Source organism: Prunus mume, linkage group LG4, assembly GCF_029339155.1.
Source record: "Prunus mume cultivar Tortuosa linkage group LG4, ASM2933915v1, whole genome shotgun sequence".
Taxonomy (NCBI): Eukaryota; Viridiplantae; Streptophyta; class Magnoliopsida; order Rosales; family Rosaceae; genus Prunus; species Prunus mume.
In genome coordinates, this window is record NC_142701.1 from 5421928 (window position 1) to 5446666 (window position 24739).

The 24739-nt window shown below is 35.6% G+C and overlaps 2 protein-coding genes, 1 long non-coding RNA gene and 1 pseudogene across 5 annotated transcripts; 2 read left to right on the forward strand and 2 right to left on the reverse strand.

The window, feature by feature from the left end:
* Nucleotides 1-3654: 3654 nt before the first annotated feature.
* Nucleotides 3655-10525, forward strand: LOC103328519 (PLASMODESMATA CALLOSE-BINDING PROTEIN 5). The gene is given in 5 exon segments (XM_089051173.1): nucleotides 3655-4111; nucleotides 4114-4210; nucleotides 4371-4398; nucleotides 10005-10077; nucleotides 10166-10525. Coding segments are annotated over 5 exon segments (372 nt in total). The 5' UTR covers nucleotides 3655-3955; the 3' UTR covers nucleotides 10184-10525.
* On the reverse strand, nucleotides 8602-9750 carry LOC103328518 (E3 ubiquitin-protein ligase ATL41-like). Its single transcript, XM_008230915.3, has one exon. It carries the CDS (start codon nucleotides 9589-9591, stop codon nucleotides 8827-8829), a length of 765 nt encoding a protein of 254 aa, XP_008229137.3. The 5' UTR covers nucleotides 9592-9750; the 3' UTR covers nucleotides 8602-8826.
* A 4759-nt stretch (nucleotides 10526-15284) lies between the features above and the next one.
* On the forward strand, nucleotides 15285-15977 carry LOC148917739 (uncharacterized). Its single transcript, XR_016126223.1, has 2 exons — nucleotides 15285-15624; nucleotides 15763-15977. It is a non-coding gene; the product is annotated as an uncharacterized LOC148917739 (long non-coding RNA).
* A 3679-nt stretch (nucleotides 15978-19656) lies between these two features.
* On the reverse strand, nucleotides 19657-22429 carry LOC103342637 (transcription factor TCP4 pseudogene; annotated as a pseudogene). 2 transcript variants are annotated; one of them, XR_016126261.1, is made up of 2 exons: nucleotides 20276-22429; nucleotides 19657-19974 (listed from the first exon to the last, which is right to left on the reverse strand). The product of XR_016126261.1 is annotated as a transcription factor TCP4 pseudogene, transcript variant X2 (transcript). The 2 variants fall into 2 exon arrangements; XR_016126260.1 differs by lacking the exon at nucleotides 19657-19974 and adding an exon at nucleotides 20052-20178 and having other exon boundaries at nucleotides 20276-22291.
* Between the last annotated feature and the right edge of the window lie 2310 nt (nucleotides 22430-24739).

Consider the following 24739-nt stretch of genomic DNA (forward strand, 5'->3'; position numbering starts at 1 on the left):
ATTACAAGGATGAAAGTGCGAATATTCAGCTAAACCGCAGGCACCATTAGTATATATTTTTGCTTTTTCTTTGTTAATCAAAATGCTACACTTACCATATTTTTATGCCACATTTCTATACCAGATGATGTGGCATGTCCATATCATATGCCACATCAATTAAATAAATGAAGTGTATTTTAATAAATAAAATTAGAAAAACAGAAACTAGTATTTTACATGATGTGATATGTACACATCAACTGCCACATCATGTTGTATGAAATTGTGGTATAAAAATATGGTAAGACTAGTATTATTCTTAATCAAATAGTATTTTAGTGAATCTTCCTAGTAGACAAGAGCATTCACATTCTAGAAAGTCCAAGCATTGCCTAAGAGGAACTTAATAAAGAATAGTTCAAACTCAACATGATCAAGGAAACTAAATGCAGTCGAGTGGAGTTGGATCCCTCGCAAAAAGAATCTAGTAGCTCACGCTGCGGCTTCGTTTGGTATAAGAGCGGTCCATAGGGTTACCTGGCTGGATCAGCCATCACCGTCCCTTATGGGTGTTTTAACCTCTTATGGGCTTCCTTACACCCCCAATCCTTTTTCTTCTGTTATTTAATATTTTGTTTTGCTGGGTTAGGTTTCCTGAACTAAGGTCTGTCTAGCACGTGCTCCTCTCCCAGCGTATAGTTATCTTATATTCTCCTTTTGGCTCCCCCTGTCTGGGGTTTATGAAGTATCTCTTATGAAAAAAAAAATTCAAAATTCTCGCACAATACACCATTTAATGAAATACAATAAAATCAATAAGTTTTTGAATATCACGTTACTTTTTCTTATATTTTAAAAGTCCTTATTGAATATCACTGAACTTGTATTAATTATTTAAAAATCTTAATTGAATAACACCAGACTTTTATTGATTACTTAAAAAATTCTAATTGAATATCGTTGTATTTTTAAGCTTCAAAATTATTCATTAAAATCTCAATTGAATACACCCTCCTAAGTCCAACACGATTCAAAACAGATCGAACTTATGCAGTCAGGTGTTGGCCGACTCGACCTATTTGACAAATCAGGTACTGCCTTCACAAATCACAAAAATAGAATTTTTGTTAGGCCATATCCAACCCAAGAGGCTAAACCCAAAATATCCCAAATTATAGCATGAAACCTCTCCCAACCCAAGAAAATGAAATGACCAAAATTTGGGGAAACCCAAACTTAGGCCCAAATACCAGTCCAAGTATTGCATGGACCCAAACTATTCAGTGGAGCCCACCAATGGCACAACCCATGTGCATCCAAAAAGACATTGGGGCCCATGCTGGTGGCTTTGTCTCCCAGCCTGACGCAGCACATGCCACGTGTTGGCTCCTGCTGAAGTTGTCATTACAATTCAAATGTCTTTAAAAAAAAATAAATAAATCTAATAGTAACTTTAAAAAAGAGATTGGGGCTTGCGCTGCTGGCTTTATTTGCTGGACTAACGCAGCAGGTGCCACGTGTCAAGTCTAGCTAAAGTTATCGTTGCAATTCAAATTTCATTTTTTTTATTAAAAAAATTCTAATAGTAACTTTAAATCAACAATCTAGATTAAATCTAAGCTATTTTAATGGTAAAAAAAAATCCAACGACTGAAATTTAAATCCAACGATTAAAATAATATTTTAATTTAATCCAAATCAGATCCAACCTCAAAACTCACTCCAACCTCTATAAATACTCACCCATTTCTCAATTAATCTTCCAAAAACTTTTTTTCTATTTCTCAATTTATTTTTCTTTGTCAATTTCATCAATCTTCTTTCATTCTCGTACTTTTGATATCATTTCAAGCACATCATCTTCTTCATTCTCATACTTTTCATATCATTTGAAGCTTTCAATGGATAACCGTGGCAAGGCCATCTTTTCCTTTATGTTTGATGATGATTTAGATGATGAGGAACATCATCAGAGTAATACAAGCCATTATCTACCGTACTTCACTAGAGAATGAAGCCACCAAACATGGTGGGTCTGTAGTGGGTTGTGAGTACAAAAACCGTGAGAGGGAAGATCTCCATCGCAATCTCATATCCAACTATTTCGTTGAAAGGCCACATTTAAATACTACGGACTTTCATAGCCAGTTCCAAATGTGGAAAGAGTTGTTTTACCGCATCTTGAATGATGTTGTCAACAACAAGCCATACTTTCGCCACAAAAAAGATAGGCTCGGTCAACAAGGGTCATCCTCTGAACAAAAGTTAACAGCTGTCTTTCATATGCTCGTATGGGGATGCTCATTCTAACGCGATCGACGAGTACTGTAGATTGGGTGAAAGCACAGCTCTTGAATCACTCCGTAAGTTTTATTACGTTGTGAAGCCGTGTATGGCCAATGGTACCTCAGGTCTCCAAATCCAGTTGACATTTACAAGCTATTGCACAAGGCAAGTAGTCGAGGCTTCCCAAGCATGTTAGGAAGTCTTGACTTCATGCACTGAAAATGGAAGAATTACCCATCTTTCTTGGGCATGCCAGTTTATATAGGTCACAAAAAAAAAAAAAAAAAAAAAAAAAAACCATTGTTGTGCTAGAGGCCATGGCCTCGTATGACACATGGATATGACATGCCTTTTTTGGAGCCGCTAGATCCAACAATGATATCAACATTTTAGCTCATTCTCAATTGTTCAGTGATGTGGTACATGGAATGGCTCCTCATGTTGAATATATTGTCAATGGAAATCAATTCCATTTGGGCTACTATTTGGCAGATGGGATCTACCCCCGTTGTGCTACTTTGATGAAGACCATCTCTTCTCCTGACAACCCGAAGAAAAGGCTTTTGCGCAAATATAAGAAGCGTACAGGAAGGATGTTGAAAGAGCATTTGAAATACTGCAGACTTGATGGGCTATTGTTCGAGGACCTGCACATATGTGGTGCAAGGATAACTTCCACTCAATCACGATGACGTGTATACTTTTGCACAACATGATTGTAAAGGATGAGTACGAATATGTTGAAAAGGAATATGATGATGAGGATATGTGTCCACAACGATCCAGGAGGGCCAAAGCAAGACAATATGAGATGGGGCCAAGCATTACATATGAGTACCACCAAGATAGGCAGACTCTCTTTGATTACATGATTCATCATAATAGAGTCCGATCTCCACACGTGCATTAGAGTCTTCAACATGATTTGATCAATCACCATTGGAGGAGCTTTGGAGATAGTGAATGAGGTCGACAATTGTTTCAATCCTACTTTTGTGTTTTTTTTTTTTTTTTTTTTTATGTTGTGTGTTTTATTTTGGAATAAAATTATATTTATGGAATTTCAATTTTTTTAGGTCAAATTGTTAAAAAAAAATAAATAAATAAATTATGACGTTATTTAAAAAGATTAAATGAAGAAAAGTTTTCCATTAAAAAAAATTAAACTTAAACTATTCTTAAACAATTTAATGAAATTGCGGACTTAAAATTTGAATGTGGAGGGTTAAGAAAAAAAATTATTTGAGTCCGAGCAAAACCCAAATAATTACTTTTTGAAAGGGAAAAATTTAGAAAAGACCTTACAGTACACATATGTATTGGTTTGTACCAACACCCAAAATAAATAAATAACACCTGTATTGGTTGACTGGTTGACTGGTTGACTGGGTGACTGGGTGACAATTACATAAACGGCAGTCTCCGGCAGTTTGGTTGTGTTCTCACTGTCTCTCTTCTTGTCCGTCAAACTCTCTGCTCATAAGTTCCCAACAGTAACGGTCACTTTTCATCCATTCCCCCATAAGCCCCTCCCCTCTTCCCCCAATTAATAAATTAACCAAACGGCTATATTCCGTTCTCTCTATTTCTGAGTCTCTCGAAAAACCCAACGCCAATTTCAACTTGTAAATTAACTCTACCCTCAGCTGCTCTCTCTCTCTCTCTCTCCCTCTCTCTCTCTCCCAAAATGCACAAAGGCTTAGCTTTCTGCCTCCTCCTCTCACTCTCCCTCTGCAACTTGGTCCCGCCCTCCATGTCCAAGAACGGCGTCGTTACCATGGAGCTGTGGTGCGTGGCGAAGAACAACGCCAAGGACCACGACCCCACCGACATCCAAAACACCCCCCCCCCTACGCCTTCAACGACTAATTTCTAAAACATGGCATGACCAACGAAAGCTGCAACTTTGATAACACTGCCGCTCTCACTTCTTTGAACCCCAGTAAGTGTTCTCTTTTTTATTTTCTTTTGTTGAATTTTCTTTCTGGGTTTATGGTTTAATTGGAGATTAAGAAGTTAGATCACAGATGGGTATTTGGTGGGTTTAGATATTTAGATCTAATTTGGATTAAATAACTTGTTTCTTATTTTTCCAATTTCAGGTTATAATAAGTGCAAATTCCCATCCAGGTAACCCATTGCAATTTCTTTACTTGTACTTTTGTTATTTACTGTTCAATATGAAGGACAATGAGCATGTGGTGGCCCCCGATAGTGATCAGATCAACATTTGTTATTTACTGTTCAATATGACATGAATTATTAGAGAGGTGCATTGCACGACTTCCAAAAAAACAACTGCACTGCATTATTTTGCGTCCTGACATCTCAAGCAATTATTTAGTTTCTTTCCAATTCGTTTTATGCAAAGAAAAAGAAAAGTATCAAAACATAAAGGAAGTGCAAGTTTACTTGGCAATTGAAAAGGGAGGGCCTTAAAAAAAAAAAAGCAACATGCATCTTTCCTCCTACGGAAATTCAGGCATTGTTTTTAGACTTTAGGTTTAGGGTTTAGGTCGGTCGGTGGATGGAAAATGAGCAAAAAAATTGGAAGCCAGCTCTTCATTTTCTCCATTTGGGAGTTCAATTTGAGAAAAGAGGAAAAAACCAAATTGGATCCTCCGAAAAGATAAAAGAAATCCGGCCTATGGCTTAAGGTTGGGCCTTCTTTCTTTTGGTTTTCATTCAAAACATTTCTAGTTTTCTTTCATATTTTATTCTTATGTTCGTTTAGTAGACTTCTAGTTCAAAACATGGAAACACTTTTATACGTATATTATTATCTTGATAGACAAACGATCATTCTTTCGATGGGCATTTTTTTTATAGTTAGATGATTTCTAAGATAATTTATGGGCACTGTGTGACCTTGTTAGTTAGCCTTCATATACTAGTCACCTGGCTACTTGGCAAGACCTTATCTCGAATTTGGTATCAAGACCTAGTATTTAAATAGTATAATTGGGATAGTAAAGTACCTTGAGTATAAAAATCATTCGTACATGTGATGTGATAGAAAACACAACACTCCTTTTAAAAAGCATTATTTTGAATCAAATGATTAAAACCATTTGATGTATTTTGAATCAAATGATTAAAAGCATCTGTACATCAAATGGTTATGGCTTGTTTTGGGATTACTTCCTTAGAAAGTATTTTTGCTCATAAGCGCTTCTAACAAAAGCACTTTTAAGATGTTGAAATTATCATAAGAAATCCAAGTGCCTCCTGGAAAAACACTTGGGAATACGTCATGAAGAAGCACATAACATTTTCTACCAAATTGTATCAAAAGTATTTTTAGCTGTCATAAAGCTTATAGCCCTCCCAGAAGCACTCATAAACAATGTAAGAGTAGTTACCCCTGCGCCTGAGGTTTTGTGTTTGAATCCATGCTCCAATAATATCGCTTGTATTAAGATAATTTTTTTTGGGGAATTGTGCCAACCACCTTTCCAATAAGAAAAATATTTGGCTTCATACACATAAGGAGTCGTTTCTCCTAGGAGGCAAATCACAATTTGACATGTGTGCATAAACTTTTCTTTTTATAATTTTACTGAGTTACTTTTTCATGTGTGAGGCTGTGATTTGTGAGTAAAGAAGCATTGTCCCTCCGATAATACTAACGACACCAAATTTAGGTCTCAAATGAGGTGTCATATGCAACTTCATCATATTTTAATTACTATTGATACATGTACTAATATTTTTCAACCTAATTAATTTTGGAGTTAAGTTAAAAGTTACCAATGCATGCTAATGGGGTCTAGCCCAGTAGAAAACAGTCTTAACTTGATCTTTGAATGAATATCTACAAAATAAACGGTTTGGATTAGTGAAATGCAATCCAGAGTGGGGCCTATAAGGGTGTCCTCAATAAACTTATTTGAGGATCCTCAATGAAAACTCTCTGTATGTATATATATAAAATAGAATATATATCAATTATCTTTCTGTAGTCATCATTTAAGAACACAAACTAATCACATCCAAGTCCAATAAGTTGAGGATATTATGATCTAAGGTCGGCCTCGTATTTATTTCATGATTATAATTTATCTGGTGGTATAACGGTGACGGCTGGGTTGGGAGGTTGGTCAAGTAATTGGGGGTACTGAAACCAGTGTCGGTCTTGGACAGGAATTGGAGGTGCTACCTCCTTGGGCCCATTGTATAAGGTATAAAAAAATCTTATATTATATTATCTATGTATTATATATTTATTTAATATTTTTGACAAAACAATATTTAGATAACGTTGGATTTCTTAAGATTGCTGCACTGCACCGCTGCCACTCCTCCAGGTTTAATGTTAGACTTTTCTTGTTATAAATCTTTCTTATTCTTTTTTTCTAAATCCCTTTTTCTATACCCTGTGAATTACGCTTTCTTTTGTAGATTGCTGATATTCCAAAATTCAAAGGGTGGACTTTTATTCAATGTGAAATTGGTACTTACAGAAATCAATTCAAGGGAATTTTTTATGGTTTAATATTAAATTAGAAGTAAAAAATGGTTTAGTGTACCCAAGTCCATGCCACTAACCACACATGTTTTCTTGAAAAATTGTTGTGCTGATTAATTATATATGTTAATTGATGATGAATAGTTTAAGTTCCAATTTTATTTATGGAATTAAGTTATGGTAAATTTTGTTAATATTATTTTCGTATTTAATAATGTGAAGGCCCCATTTTACGTTTCGTACAAGTCCCTTTAAATCACAACATCGGTCCTGAGTAAAATATTGGGTACTGTGCAGTGGTGAATTTTAGGTTAAGTAAAAAATTATTATTTTTAAATCTATGTGTTAAAAGAAATTAATCCATACTAAATACATGTGTCAATGTTGATTTAAACATAATGATGATGTTTTCTAAAAAAAAACATGATGATGTGGCATATGCCATTTTTTTTGTTCTTTCTCGAATTTAGGAAGGAGAAGTGAGTTATACACGCTTATGTGTGGAGATTTGAGCATTAGGCCAATGGTCTGCAAGTTAAGCCATTTTTTCATTGGACTGGTGATGCCTTATTGTTATTCTTTACACCCAAAGGCGGATCTACATTTGGGCTGGAGTTGGAGAATAAGCTAAGTGATACAAGCCCAACCTAGGTAAATCAAATAATAACCCACCCATCTATGTAAAATTAAGCCCACCCTTCAATACAGAAATAAGCCCACCTCTAAACCATATGTACACCCTACAGCAGACATCATATATATTATTTTATTTTCTAGCCACCCATAACTACATAATTGCATTTGAGAGCTTAGAAGAAGTAGCTCTCATCCTCCAAAATTCTATCAACCTATTTTCAGTGGGATCTTTAGTCTAGGTAAATTTCTCTCTTTTTTTATTCAATATCTAATTTTAATGGTTATTGTTAAGTTTTATATATATATATATATATATAATTTTATTTTCTTGCCACCCATAACTACATAATTTCATTTGAGAGCTTAGAAGAAGTAGCTCTCATCCCCCAAAATTCTATCAACTTATTTTCAGTGGGATCTTCAGTCTTGGTAAATTTTTCTCTTCTTTTTATTCAATATATAATTTAATTGTCATTGTTAAGTTGTTATGATTTAAGGTTTGTGTGTTAAATTTTGGGGATTTTTCTTATGGAATTTGTTGAGATTATTCTTTTTCTTATCCACTTCACTAGGCAACGCTTTTTTTTTAAATGCATTTTTTTGGATTATGCAATGAACATATAATTTTTTTTTTTTTTAAGTTGGACAATATGTGTTTAATTTAGTATTTATTTGTATTTTGTACTTCTTTGTATTATATTTGCTCGTTATGCGAATAAACTTGTTTGATTTATAAATTTTAGTTAGATGTTTATTTCAAAAAAAATCTTGTGTAAAACGGAAATAACATTGTTTTGCTATCCCTAATCAATCACAAACTGCCACGCAGAAAAGTTATCACGCGTGGCATACTGTTCCCGTTACACATAAGTGTTTCTCCTTTGGCTAGAGTCTAGATTATCCTGCCATATATAGTAATAATTCACAAACATACCAGCTACTATTGGATTCTCTTTTATTGCAGAAAATCAAAACGAATCCCGCAAAAAAAGGGAAAATCTTTGTTTTTAATCACAAAAGGGTTGGAAATTTGTATCTCTTAAGAAAAACTTATAATCTGGCCAAAAGCTAATTAATTTTTCTTATTCACGTGGAACACACGCAATTATTTTTGTTTATCTTTCTTAATTATGCTAGCCGCAAATTACCATCTTAACTAATTTTTAGGTTACCAAACGGTTACCAAACCACGAATAAGTCTTCGTCGGACCAAGTAAAAGACAACAACAAACAATACAACTAACAATCCAATATCCTTCACGGTTGACAATCGAGTATACACAGAGACTTTCCAATAAAGTAACCACCGGAGCCAAACAATCAAAATCAAGTAAAGTTTTAATGTTTATAATCATCTGTAGCAATAAGAGCAGCACTCAAATTGTAATAAAAACCAAACAAAAGCAAAATTGTAACAATTAATTCAAGTATATATAGCAAAATTAATGCAATATTCACTGTCTCTCTAAATCTTCTATACCATCCTCTTGGCCACAAGATTGAATCCTTCTTGAAGATCTGTCCATGCTAAGCATTCTTCTGAAAGAACTCAACCTCGAAATCGAGCCATTCGATTTAGTACCAGAGCTGGACTGGGCAGCACCATCTGACGTCCCTTCTATATATGACTGAAACGCGGAGTTCAAAGGCGGCTCCAGAGGCGGAGCCGTGGGCCCACCTGCCACGGGATCCTCCCGTGGCTCGGGTTGGAGACGCGGCTTTGCCTCTGTACGGCAAATAGGGCAGGTAGTGTGGGAATTCAGCCACGTGTCTATGCACTCCACATGGAAACTATGCTTGCAATTTGGAAGCAGCCTTGCCATCTCATCATGATCTAACATGCTCAAGCACACGGCGCACTCTATTGCGTTGGCTTCCCCGTCGTCCTGGCCGTCCGCGCGTGTGAAAACGAAAGTGGGCAAGGCGGAAATGATGGAGGGCTCCAGGCCGGTCTTGGGCTGCTCCGCCATGTGGACATGAGCCATGGTCGAGCCTAGATGATGACGCATGGAGGCACGGCGAAGCGCCTGGCGTCGGAGGACACACCTAGCGTAGGTGTGAAGCACGATCACTAACGAAACGACGACAGATAATGAGATGATGGCTGTGAGCATGATCTTGCTGTTCAAGTCGTACGGGTTTTTGTGATAAACTGGAGGATCATCCTCGTCTTCGTATTTTAGGAGGCGCATCGGATTTAGGTGCGAGGAGGAAGACATGGTTTCGTGGTTTGGTTTGATGCCTCACTCAGCGCCTCTGACGGATTTGTTGAGAGAGGGGCTGAAAATTGTGTTTTATGTGTTTGGAGTTGAGAGTCAAGAGTCAGAGAGTTTGTGTTTTGGTTTTGGGTTTTGGTGTGAATACTTGTTTGGTTTTTTCAGTAGCGTTGAATGTTGACTTGTTTCTTTCTTCTTGGAAATCATTTTCTCATGTTTTAAAGAGTTTTCTTAACGTGTCATTTAATTTGTTTCATGCTTTTAATTACAAAAATGGTGGGAAATTATTTTCTTAGAAAATAGTATAAATAGGATGCAAGATATATATTTAAAATTTAAACTCTTTCTATAATCTGCTTATGGGAACGTTATTAATTTTGGTCAAATCTCTAATTTATATTATCCATTTCGTGGAGATTGGAGATAGACGAGGTCAGATTACCCCAATGCACAACACCTTCTATACAAGCAGGCAGGGTCGGTCGTCAGGTAATTACTTACGTAATTATATATTTTATCATTTTTTATATTATATATTTTATCTTTGAAAATTAATGTAATGCTTTTATTTTCTCAGACTTTTGGCAGAAAGTGATGGTAACTTGGCATCAAGAAATTTGGTTGCATTTTCAGACGCGTTATAAGTTTTTGATTGGGTGGCCTAAAAATAACGTAAAACCGGCGAGTTTTCATATGAAGAAATGTGCTTTTGACTTGAATGTTGTAGCGATGGTGATGGCATCTGATGTGTTAAATGGTCTAGAGTCAACAAACAAGACTTTAGTGTGTGTCTCTGTCTGGGTGTATTTTTTTTAAACGAAGACTTTAGTGTGTTAAATGGTCCTATTTTTTATTTTTATTTTTTTTTCTAATTTCCTCGTTTAATAGTCTAAACTCTAACTCAATGACATTATTATAAACTTTAATTTCTTGTTCATATGTGACTTTGTGAATCTTTGCATGTGCTTCACGCTATTGGAGGATAATATTCCGTTCACGATTGTGTATAATTATCAGTTTACGTAATAAAAGTTAAAGTGATGCTAGGGAGACCATATTTAGATACAAACTTTAGTATTATCTCTCTCATAGAGGTGGAGCCCACTATTAAAATGGGTCTCACCTCTATTAGAGAGATAACACAAGTTGGTCTCTCAAATTTTCCAACCTTGGAGCATCTCCAATAGCAAAAGTTACATATATCTAGGGGCTGAGCCACATTGGGGAGAAATTATAAAATAATACGGATGTACCATGTCAATGTATAATACTTACATTCAAATTTCGATGCTTGTGTATTTTTGAAAAGAAATTAATTACTTTATTACAAATGGACTTGCTTAACTTTTATCTTTTAAAATAAAATTAGAAAAATAAAAAACTTAAATAAAAAAGAAAGAAAGAAAGAATTTTCCAACAATCCTTCGTCCCCAACCCAAACACCCATAAAGCCCTATATTGTGCCACTCCTCTCCTTTTAAAAATGGACATGTGTCAAAATTTGAATGGAAGTATCTTATGCTAACATGATATATCCATACTATTCTATAATTACCAATGTAATCCCGAGCCCCCCCCTCAAATTTTTTATATTATAAATACTATAATGTTATCAGTGTTATGTATTTCTATATATATACTATTTCAAATACTATACATTTTTACTTTGTTCCAGCATCAATTGGATAACCAATGTAGTATGGTATTTTTATATTGTACCCACATGTGACCCAACCTAGTGAAAACCCACATCTAATGTAGCCCTACCTAGTGAAAACCCACGTCTCCTCCAAAGACTTGCAAACCCATTACTAAAAAGTTTAAGGGTAAATTACTCAAATGGTCCTCAAATTTATACTCGATTTACATTTTGGTCCCTTAATTAAATTATTTATTCAAATGGTCCATCTGTTTGGGCCAAAATTCTGCATACCCAGCCCAACACTAAAAGCCCAGAGAAACAAAACGAACAGGGCCCAAGCAGTACTGGACTTTACGATTAGAAGAATCAAGGGCCCAAAATCCAGAAAGCCCAACTCAGGATCTATCAAAAAAACTTGGGCTTCGAAAAGAAGAAAAAGAAATCAGCCCATAGCTCCAGAAAAAATCAAAAAGGGCTTGGCATGATTAAAAGAGAAGACTAAGCCCAAAAGGAAACAGGCCCACGTGGATCTTTTTCTCCATGATTTAGAAAAGTCAACAATTTCAACCGGGTTGATAAGGAGTTGACAAAGGCAGCGAAAAGAAGGGACATCTCGAATCTCACCAAGATCAAATCCCTTTTATATATTTAGAGATATTGTTTCTACTCAAAAGAAGACACCATCTTTCAAAGGATACGCATACTGTGTTTTCTAAAAAGATAAGCGGAAATAGGAGTTGTTCAACTGGAAAATCAAACTAATCATCACAGTTTGAGCTCTCACAGGGGACAGTTGGAATTAAAGAGGGTTAGGTTCTTTTCAAAAAAGAAGTAATTGTCCTAAGAACCCGACCATTGAGGGCTTATCTGCGAACTGATAAAATCCCTTTTTACATTTAAAAATGAAAGATCTTTTGGGAAATTTTTCCGCCCATTATTAAGAGAAAGAAGCCCCACTCCAAAGCATTTCTTATAAATATAGGAGAGGTGAACAGAGTAGAACACAACAAAAAAAATAAAACAACCAAAAATCAACCAAAGACAAACACTCAAAATGATCACTTGATCTCTGAGAACCTTCAAACAAACTGAAGCAACCAAGAGCTCATTCGAGCCACGAAGAAGCCATATAAATCAGAACCTCCAGTTCGACTTAAGAGAAATAAGTCATTCAAAACTAGATTTCTCTCGTTATAAATTTGGTTCAGCAAAAGCCAAAACAAGCAGAGTTTGAGTTTTAAAAAATATGAAAACCTCAACAAATTTATGGAGAGCCACGACCAAGGAATGTACCACAATACAGCTCCAATAATCCTCAAGCCACCACTTACGCCCTTTTAGGCAAGAGGCGCACTGCCCATTCAAAATGCCTCACAGGCTCAAAATAGATTAAAGCTCACAAACTCAAACTTTAGTATCGATTTACAAAAGCTTAGCTTGAAGTTGAGAATCCGATCCAAAGACATACACAAATTTGATAAGAAGCTTCTAGCGAGAAATGGAAGTCCAAATTCTTTTTGTCTTTCTAGAGTTGATTTTTCCCTTTTAAGTTTTGTAAAAGGTACTACTTAAAAGCAGTTTACTATCTTATCATTTATTTTGGCCAGAGCTACCAGTTTTGTACTGTGAAAAATTGTAAAGTCATCACCAATCTGAGGCAAGAAAAGAACTTACTTGGGAGATATTCCTCACCCAAATTCACAATCGCTTGTTTAGAAATCAGTAACTTGGGGAGCAAGTTATCTATTATAAAGAAGTCTGCTAGGATTTTTATTGCTAGCAGTGCACGCTCGCACATTAAAGAAAGTTGACTTATTGACCAGTCAATGATTTTTAAGTCAATGGGGAACTTTACCCTTCCATCACAGAAGCAAATACGAAACGAGTGAACACCATCAACTCTATATTATTCGCTCCATTAGTCATACCGTTACATTCTGTCAATATTTCTGTTAAATGTGAGAGCAAATTGGTCATTATTTACTCTAAAATTAGGTTAAATCTAATCGAAAATTAGATGATTGGACCACTGAAGTGAATAATATAGAGTTGATGGACCATTTGAACGAATAATTTAGTTGAGGGACCAAAATGTAAATCAGGTATAAATTTGAGAACCATTTGAGTAATTTAGCCAAAGTTTAATATAACTATCTTTTATACCCCTCTTTTCTTGGTGTAGACATAATTTAGGGAGCTTTAGTAATATACCCAAAATAGGGGCTAAAATTATAATATAAAAAAATTCACATGGAATCCACTTTAGAAATATACCCAAAAACTATTTACTACATAAGAAATGAGTGTTGAAGTTCCTATAAATTACATATCTACCATTGATTAACTTAAAAGAAGCCCAACCCAAAAGTCTGCACCACAGAGAGAGAGATAAAGTAACAACCGATGAGTAATAATCCAATTTTGAGTTTTTTTATATGAATTTCTCACTAAACGGTAAATCATGAAATCTATATATTAAGTAAACTATTATAAAAATAAAAAATAAAAAGAACAGCTGCCAATAGTAGGGTGTGTTTATAAAGTTTGTTTAATGTAAGGTAGGGTGTGTTTATGAAGTCAATTTCATGTAGGGTATTTCTATGATTCTATAGCTAGAAATGAGTTTCTTTATAGTTATCTATAGAATTTACCCCTCCTCTTAGAACTGGGTTTTTGAATTTTTCTCCTAAACTCCATATTATATTATCACATTTTAATTAAATTAACTCATTTAATAATCTTGATTTTTTTTATTATTGTTTTCTCTTCACTTTTGGTTTTCCTTAGTTCGGGAAATTTTGATTTTTTTTCTTTCTATTTAGTTTAATGAGGGGAAAAGCTTTAAAGAGATTTGCTAAATCGCTACTCAACTCTAAGTATGTATTTGTCTATCTCTTGTCAAGGACAATTATGATTGCAACGAATAAGCAATATAATTCTTGACATATGTGATATATATATATATACTATTTTTCGTATGTATTGTGAGTTTGAATTTTTGATTCTTTATAATTTGTAAGAGGCCCTTACACATATAAAATTCTAGCTTCACCACAATGTAAAATGAAGTTAATAAGGATCTGTTTCCATAACTATTTTGTTTTTGGGTTTTGAGTTTTTGTTTTTGTTTTCTTTTAACTGAGAATTGAAAACTTGTTTAGTAACAATTTTTTGATAATTTTCCTTTGTTTTCTCGTTTACCAATTCTACATCACCATACATGCAACACAGTTTAGTCCCAAACTCAAATATCCAGAACCTTTGGACCTAGAATCGACTCCTCAATGCCTAGGGTCTAGCCCCCAGAACACCTGAACAAGGCCTTGGACCCTAAAAAGGCCTTGGACATCCACACTATAATTCAACAAATATTCAACATAACTAAAATTTTTGCCAAAGAATTCTACGAACTCCTTATAACATGTACTATATTTCTAAGTTCCAACAAAATAGGTATTACTTTTAATTATAATAATTGAACTAAGTCAATATTGAAATTAAAACATGGGTCTCACCACCTTGAGAAAGTAGACCCATATTTTACCTCTCCACACCCATGCAACAACTCCTAGACCGGCCCTAGACCACCATTGCCCCTCTTAACCACGGATACATGCGCGTGTTACTGGGCACACTACTAGAAAATTTCTCTAAAGGTACATTTCAAAGAGCACATAAGAAGGATTTATGCCTTTTTCAATATTATTAGCACAAAAAGTACTTAAACGTGTCTTTTACACAACAGACATAGTAAATGCGTGTCCATTTAAAATTTATTTGAATTTGTTTGTGCCCACTTAAATTTGGGCATGAGCTTTATGTCGAATACTAATATCAGCTTACATTTTGTCACCTTAATGTCAATTGGAATAATTATTATAGTTTAAAAGTATGATTAATTGTGCTTTCCATAGGACACGAAAAACCTTTTTGTACGTTTAGATTTTATATGCTTTTAAAAATGATAATTTATTCAATTTATCAACTCCTCGTTTTAGGAGAAAAAATTATATCTTTTTTATTGAAAGACATTCCTACTCCACCGTGGCTTTCCCCAAGACCATAACTCCCCACAGCATTGAAAGGTTTTATATATTTTTGCCTTCCTCATCAGTACTCCTCCTCCACCCATTACTTTCCCCAAGACCATAACTCTATCTCTAGAAACCCAAAATGAGCCTTATTTATCTCCTCCTCCGATTTTACTGATGCCTACTTTCTCCCTATCTTCCCAATCCTCCCCACCATCCTCCCCACCATCCTCCCCAACCACAGCATCCCCACTGTGAAAAGCACTTGGAGCAGCTGAATAATACGACAAAGAATAAGAAAGACAGATCGATCAGACGGAGACAGATTCTGGGAATTCCATGAACAACTGTAAATTGAAATAGGTGAAATATCTAAAATTTGAATCATTTTCTCTCTCTCTCTCTCTCTCTCTCTCTCTCTGGGTGCTGCTATAAATTCTTATGGATTGTCGAATACGTTCTTTGTGAAATGAATGAAAATGAAAAGTTTTTGTTTTGTAGGACAAGCCTAACAAGTTTGGAGTTGTCCACTGTTCCAATTGTAAGACAAAGCAATTTTACTTTGACCGTATTGAAAGATGTTGACTGTTTTAATTTGAGTGAGCAAATTATGTATTTGTATAATTTGCTTTTATACACAGTTTTTAAATCTAATTAGGTATGTATATGTGCAAGTTTGGTTGAAAATTTTAATTTTAGTGAGCTCATTGTGTTCATTATGTTTGCATTACTTGAGAGAGAGAGAGAGAGAGAGAGAGAGAGAGAGTGGAGGCGGTGGAGAAAGAGAAGGAGGAAGTGGCGGTGGTGGAAAAAGAGAGAGAGAGAGAGAGAGGTGAAGTGTCATTGATTTGGATGGTGGCCGGAATGGTGTGTAGGTGGAGAGAATGGCGCGTTGGTTTTTGGCAACCCTAATTTTTTTTTTTTTTTAAAGTAATTATATTTAGCACAAATGAATGGTTTGTGTTCATGTACAAAAGTCAAATGAAAAGCATCGATTGATGTTGTTAGATATATGCGATATTGGTGCCCAAAAGTCTTGAGTTTAAGACACGAAAAAGTAAAATTGTGCCTTATGAACAATGAAAACTCCTATATAGGAGACCAACTATTTTAAAGTGGTTGTATTATGGCATCAATATGGACCACGAATAATTGTCTTTTGATTTAAAGAGCACAAATAATAATTGTTCTCAAAATCAGATATTCTAGTAATGGCACGGTGGCCATCAGCCAAACTCGGTGACACCGAATCCAACCAGGTAACCCTCGGAACCAAACAACAGTGAACGGTGAATCGAGGAGTTGCAATTTCCCACACAACCCGATAAATGACTAGAAACATGCATCAAATTTGTGCTAGTCAACCCATACGATAATTAAAAATTCATGTCAAATTCGAGTTAATCCACTAAGACACAATTAATAAATGGATTCGCCTCCATCCACTAGCCCGTTTATTAACATACCCAACTTTTTTAATAAATGAGTCGTGTAAACCCATTCAGAAGCCATCATATATAACCTACTGAATTCTCTATTAAAAAAAAAAACCTATTTGATTTTGTTAGTTTAAAGAGTTAATATTAACCTTTGGCAAAAAAGAGTTAATATTAACTTTTTAAACATTAAATTTGTTTTTTTTATTAATATTTTCAATATTATCATAAGTTTCTTAGCATATATGAGTTATATTATAATTACCAAAATTAATAGATTAAATGTTTATTAATATGCTAAACAGGTTGAATGAGTTAAACGAGTCAAACAAGTTAAATGTGTCAAACAAATTAAACTGTTAATAGGCTAATCTAAATAAAAATTCAATCCAACACATTTAGTGAATGGGTACATGGGTCCTGTCGTGTTACCCTTATAATAAACAGGTTGTGTTCAGTTGGGACGTTCTTGAAATGTTTAATAAACGGGTCGTATTCGTGTTGAAATTTTTTAACCCATTAATACCGGACACCACAAGACTCATTGCCACCCTTAGTCGAACCTCAACACTTGACCCCCGGGCATAACACAGTGACTGTAGAACCTTTGTCAATGACCCTCGTAAACAACCCGACATCCACTTGATTGATCAGACCACCAGAGTTGGTCGTGTCCAGTTCAATGACCACCAGGTCCAACCGTCAACAAGTTAGACTCCACAGTCACAGTGCCATTTTGCGCTTGTTTTTATGTATTACAAGAGAATTTTTTATTTTTTATTATTTTAATACAAGCATTAGTCTAAACTACAAGGGAGATGTGAGTTTCACACACACACTATTAAGGTACATGAGGATTTAAACATGAGACCACTAGTCTACAAGTTAAAGCTATTTTTTACTAAGTTAGACCTCGTTGACATATTCCAAGAGAATTAATTGAATAATATTCAAATAAAAATTTCGCTTAAATTTTTGTTCCAATAAGAACAACCCACCTTCTAATGTCTGCGGGCCTTCTATGAACCTTGGAGCAACGAGATGACTTTGAGCTAACCTAATTAAAACCAGTATTGAATGACTTTGGGCTGCAACCATGCTAATTTTGGGCTGAAATTCGGACCTTAGATGCATTAGGCAAAATTGGGTTGGTAAAGGCTGGGCTGAAATTCATACAATAAATTCTATTTGAAGCACAATTCACAAGCTAAATGCGTTAGGCAAAATGGGCCTGTTTTACTTGAATGCCAAATTGGGCTTGTAAGTTATACTTCCATAAGTAAAATGAAGGCCGAATCTACGAAACTCGAAAAATATCTTTTGGGCACCCAAATTTTGTTGATACTCATACATCAAGAATTTTATAGTGAGGGTTTTATATAGGGAGATTCATTATTATACCCAATATAGGGTTCTAAATTATAAAAATACCCCATATAAAATGGAATTTAGAAACGTAGCCAAAACTCATTTACAACATAACAAAGAGGCTTTTAACTTATTATAAATTACAAAACTGCCATCAATTTCTTAAAACAAGCCCAACCCCAAAATCTCATAAAAATACCCAAACCATTCAATAGGGCATCAAAAGTAATTTAATAATCAATATTAAATTCAATAAGGTCAGCTGTCATTTTTTGAGTTTTTTTTGGGTTTATTTATAATATTAGTGCTAAGAATTGGTATATCACTAAATATCTCTTTTATATATAGTCCTTAGGTGAGATTATATCTTTTAATTGTTAGATTAAATTAGATATTTATTGGATCAAATTGGTTAGTCTGATCCAATGATTAAAATCATATGGATACTCAATCATATAGCGGTTCACCACAACACTAAAAAATTTCTCATCATAAATCATATATGTGGTTGATTTCAAAACTCTCAAACTGATCCAAAATATGTTTGCATCTCAACCAGGAGGGATGCAAGACTTTGATTTCAAAACTCTCTCCCTCTCTCTCTCAAATCATGTTCAAAGTCCAAAAAGAAAAAAAGAAAAAATTTGGTACGAACACGCAACACAATTTACAATTAGACGAATGCTAGGAAGATTACAATTTGTAGACCACTTTGTGTTAGCCTCTCTAATAAATGTAAGACTCATTGTATTGGTTGACTCCACCCTTATTAGAAATGTGGTACCGAAGTGATCTATAATTTAGTCTCCCTAGCATTACTAAACAACGTGCATTTTCTTATGGGCATAGTCTCTCTCCATGTAAAACCACAAACAAAATGAAAAATGAAAAAAACACGTCACTAAAAAAGAAAGAAAGAGAAATAGTGGTTGTGACAGCTTGGATATTGTCTCAACATAATCCTGAAAATATATATATTTGTTGTCATCCTAACCTAAAATCTGTTCTTTGCTCTGTGACTCTGCCAACTTTCACATAATAGGTAGAATAGTACACCAAACCATGATGGTACTTGAACAGTTCTATGAATAAATTGACAAAACTATAGCAATGTGTTATAGATAACTCAAGGACTTTTACCATTCATATCTATGTGGTACTTTCACATTTAATATCAAAATGCAGAATACTTTGCACACTTCATAATAATCTAATAAAAGCAATGTTAAAAGAAGGTTGGTCACTCTCATTTCATCCATTTGCACTCATTTATTTTATTTTGTATGCTGATAATGGAGTAAGTAAAATGACACACAAAGTACGCACAAACAAGAAGATGAGCGCAAACGGAGAAAATGAGAGTGTAAAAGTCGCGAGAGTTAAAAGAACTCCCACGTTCTTTACAAAACCATCGTCCAGGAAGCATTTGAACAGTTGTACAAAAACTCCATGTACTTTGGTTGTGGAAGCTTCTTTCCAGTTTCCACAACAGGGGAGGCTGAAGCAAAGCCATTGACATACTTGTGCATCTCTTAATGCAGGAATTACCAAGAATGAACCAACTTGCTGTTACAAAACTAGTTCAACCAAATTAAAGAAAAAGGAAATGTGGGGATCATAAGGATTAAAGTGATAACCCTGAACAGAAATATCCTGGTTATATGTGTCACATTAAGTAGTAACAAAGAAAACAAAGTTGAGCCAACAGAGAGACCCACTTGATGAATAAACAAAAAAAAAGTCCCATCAAATTTAAAAACAACTAGGGAATCTAATTAAATATATAGATCAACAAAGAAGAAAAGAATGTTTGAAAATCCAAACCAGATACTTTTCTTTCCTTGGTAGACCATTCAATTGGATTGAATCTTCCTTCTTGTCTCCCAATTTGATACCCCGAAGATAGAATCTGCAAAATTCACACCAAAGAAATCAAAAAATTTAGACTGTTGTCTTTGGCAAATAAAAATAAAAACAAAAACAGTGTACAATAAGAAAACAGAAACTCTATATACAAGCCAAGAGTTTCAATTTGCTAATTTGTCAATACATCTTGAAGAATCTTTACACTTTCCATGGAAACAATGTTTGAGCAAGCAATGATTTCTCCATTCTGATAGAGGAGGTCATGTGTTCAAATCTCGTGAATGTGTGGTTCTTGAATAAAAATAAAAAAATAAAAATTGAACAATGGGATATGGAGTACTCACTAGTTATCCAATCAATGGTGGGTGGAATTGGGAGAGGAAGTGGATGATGGTCGATCTGAAACACCGCCATTATCGGCCTCCTCAGCGTCAATACGCGTGGGGATGCAGAACACTGGCAAGCCGCCATCAGAGGCGAAGCGGGTGCCAAAGATTGAAGAATGGTGAATCATTGGCTGCTGCTGCTGCTGTGTTCTCTGCTGTGTGCCAAAGATAGAAGAATCGTTCCAGGCCCGAGCTGAAACTGATGGCGAAAAACTGGACTGAAGGGTACCCCCCTGAGCATGAGCATATGCTTGCTGTGGCAATGCTTGTGAGTGTGAGTTGAATACAAATCCACCATCGCCTCCTCTGTTCTGATTGCTCCATGCCACCATTCTCTGATAACTAGTGTCAAATCCCACCGTTGATCCTCCCGCCCCCGTGGCGAAAAGGGTCTGAATCTGATCGTTGTTGTGGTTGGTGTCTCCTTGGGATTGCTGGCTGTGAGTGTGATGGATGTTTAGGCCTTGGTCTTGGAAAGAGTGGAGAGAGAGGCCAAGGTCTTGGCAAGGGTTTAGGTTGGTGGTTCTTGAAATCAGATCATGATCCGCTGGGTAGCTTTGGAAATTGATGGATGAATTGGCTGCTGAGCTTGTGGGGAAGAATGATTTCATGGTGTCAGCTATGGTGTCTGAGTCTAGAGATGGAGGAATGTTGAAGCTTGAAACATTATTTGCTTGGTTGTTGTTATTCTCACCCATTTGCCTCTGCAGCTGGTGGAAATTGTAGCCAGAGGACTCCGTTTCCTCTGCTCCTCCTGCAATCACCATTTCATTTGGATTGGATTGATCGGGCTCAGCATTGTTTGCTGCAACACCAGTGATAGGGTGCCAAGGAGGAAGCTCAGCAAGCTTGTCAATGGAGGATTTTGCTTTCTTGATGAGCCAGTCAACCGCTTTGCTGGGGCGGTCATAGCCGAGGCGGTCTTGAACATCGTAGAATTGGATGGCGGTGTGGGCAGACAACCGGACGCGGCGGTCTCGGGGGCCTTTGGCGGTGTAGACCTTGCTGTGGCGGTCTTTGCGGCCGGTGGATCGAACAATGTGGCCTCCTTGAACTTGTATAATCTCTCCTCCTCCTCCTCCTCCAGTGCTCTTCATTCCCATTCTCTCTCCTCCTCTTTGCTTTGCATATTCTTGTTGAATGCTTTGGTGGTCTAGAATTTGATGGTGGTTGTTGTTGGGAGCTACTTGTGTTTGTGTTGGGTGAGAATTTATGAGCTCCCCATGTGTTTGATGCTGGTTTTGGACAAGTTGGAGATATTGCTGATTCTCTTGGAAATCCAGATTCCTAATCTTTTTTCTCTGATTTTGGGATTCAAAAATGGTTGATTTCTTTTGCTTGCTTTACTGCTGTTGTTGGGGTTGCTTGTAGCTCTTCCTCTGAAAACTGTCACAATTCTGATACACCTGTTGCTGCTGCTGCTAATCCCAAAAACTCTGCCATTGCAATCTCCAGATTCCTGACCCCAATAAACCCTACAAGAAAAAAATCCACAACCCTCACTCAAAATACAAAAAACCCAGAGTCACCAGTACAGACCCAGAAATTTGACTCCAGTTTTGTTTCTACAAATTTACAGATAAGGTAAACTTATTGGTCCATATCATCTCCATGAAAAGAGTAAGAGCATGCAGACTAGGTTGGTGAGTTTTTCTATATGTGGGCACAAAACTACTGTATTAAAGAAAAAAAAAATGGAAAGTTGAGTTAACAACAAAAGTGGGTTGTAATTGTATTGGGTATATATGTATAATATATCCACCAAGAAAAAGGGAAGAGACTCCCAGAAGAACTTTGGGATTTTGCAAATGAAAACTGGAATGTTTTGAAGGGAAAGATAGGAGAAGTCAGTGAATGAGGTTTGGAGATGTAGCGATTTGAAAGAAAACTCCTACCTTGGCCTATGACTATGAGAGCTGTAAATACATCTATTAAGGGTGGTAGAGTTTGGTCAGGGAGCTAGAGGAGATTAAAATCTTGAGTCATCTCAGCCCCACAACCCGCATATATAACAAACCAGGTCCCAACCAAAACTCAACAAGTCAATGTCTAACTCTAGCCCAACTCCTTCTAGTCTCAACTCTCTCTCTCTCTCTCTCTCTCTCATACTTTTTTAATCTCATACTTTCTTAAAAATAAAAAAATTTATACAAGCAAAGCGATATTTGGGGAGGATATTTTCTCACTCACACACTGTCAATGTGTCATGGGATTCGAACTTAAGACCATTGGCCTTCAAGTCAAGGCCTTTTCCACTGAATTAAACCTCGTTGGCCTTTTATAAGAGTAACTTTTTAAGCATATGTTAGTAAAAGAGTTTAGGGTTAATTAGCTATGATTAGAGTGCATGGTTCATAGAGAGGCGACTATCAATGGCTACATCTTTCACACACTCCTTTTGAAGGCGTTGATAATGATATCTAACAGCTTTTCTGGTCCCTTTACTCTCTTTATTTATATTTATTTATTCTCATAGTTCCACCACAAAGATATGTATGGTTTCACTAAAATAAACGACAAACGTGCTCCCTTCAACTACACTTTTCTGATCAGCTCCTTTTTATGCATTTTGTACTCCCACAATCTGTTCGATCCAGGGTTTGTCACATGGCTACAAAGGACAGGAGCTTACTTGGCAAGCTTAGTCACTGCCGTGTTTGTTTTTAAGCAAAAGGGAACGATACCAGATGAGACATAGAACTAGAGATAAACTTTGGTTTTACCAAATTTCATAATAAATTTAGAGAAAAACTTTGGTTTTACCAGTTTTTTTAAGGCAAAAATTAGCAGTTGGGCTAATTTCCACTTGGTAGGCTGAATTTTCTAAAAAGTAAGTAGCACCAAATTGTTATATGTCAAAAAAAAAACTTGGACAGTGTTTGAGCCCATCCTAGTCTAAGGATGGTTCCGCCCTTGATCAGGTGGATAGATTAGTAGCATTCACACTTGATGAGAGTTACACATACTTTTCTCTAAGAAATGCTAGTTTTAATCGTCTAATCAAATCATCATACGTAGTATAGTTTTAATTAATGAGATGGTTTAATTGTAAATCTATCAATTTTCAAGTATGTTTATTTTAGGGTTCGAGATATATGTAGATTTATGTGGGCAAGAGGCAAGAAGAGATGCCTTCCTTTAATGTGATGACGTATAAGATCGAGAAATAGTTGTATACTGTTGGAATATGAGGGTGTGACTTCTAGGCTTGTAGCCTTTATTAAGTCTGCAGCGCACCGTTGCCTCTAAAGAAGCAGCAGCAATGCGCATACATTCTCCAATTTTCTTTTTATTTTCTATTTTCTATTTTTATTTTTATACGAACTTAGGAATATTATCGATGTAAAAGGCTCTATGAAGAAGATGTCTAGAATTCATTTTCATAAAAGGGGCTTTCTCTATCTTTTCTCAAGCACACCATATATGAAGGGCCTTGTCCCTGTACCAAGATGGATATTGGCCGCCCATGTCATTTGCTTCCAACACGTGGACCAATGAACATGGTTTTTTTTTTTCTTTTCATTTCATTTTTTATAGCTACAAAATTTGGAGTATATAAAGGTTTAGATTCTATATGCAGCCATTATCTTCCATTGATGGCCAAGTGGGTAAAAAAGGGAGAAGTGGGTATAGAATGAAATGGGCAAATTGAATTTCTTTTATTTTATTTTCCTTTTCCTACAAGTTGGAAAAAGTTGTAACCATGCAATGCAAGCTACATAATCTTTTTACAAGTATAGTATGTTCGTTCAAGAATATAAACCGAGAATCATATGCATAAAGTACAAGCATGACATAATTGACACAACAAAAGGTTGGATAAGGTATTAGAAATCATGACCTCAAAGCCTATCACCACCATCATCAATTCTAAAGAAAAGTGTCTCAAAAAAAGAAGAAAGACAATATACAGCAAGAAAGAAGAACGATTGTACGATATAATTGCCATATGTTACATGCCTGCCTAGAAGGGTTTTTATATTTATTTTATAAAAGTAATATTAAGCGAATGAAATCGAACTTAAGACTTCGGATACAATATAAATACTCTTAATCACTTGAGCTATAAGCCCTTAGCGTCTGCCTATAAGATTGGAGATGCACAGAAATCAGCTTAATTGCCAACTAAATGTTGACTACAATTACATTATTTCCACTAAGGTAGCTTTAAGTCCTATCCTACTTGCTATATATCATATGAAAACTACAAGCTCGGAATTTAGGTTGCAGCTTTCCCAATTTAAACTATTAGTCTTTGTTTTACAAAAAGTGGGAGGAGCATTCAATTCATTTTTTTTCTTTGGGTACGTATGAACATTCAATTGAATAATTTTTCACTAAAATCAAATAGAGAAAAAGAGCTACGAAAGTAGGGTTAAAAAGGATTGGATTTTACCTCTCTGGTAAGCGATAGGGTTGGAT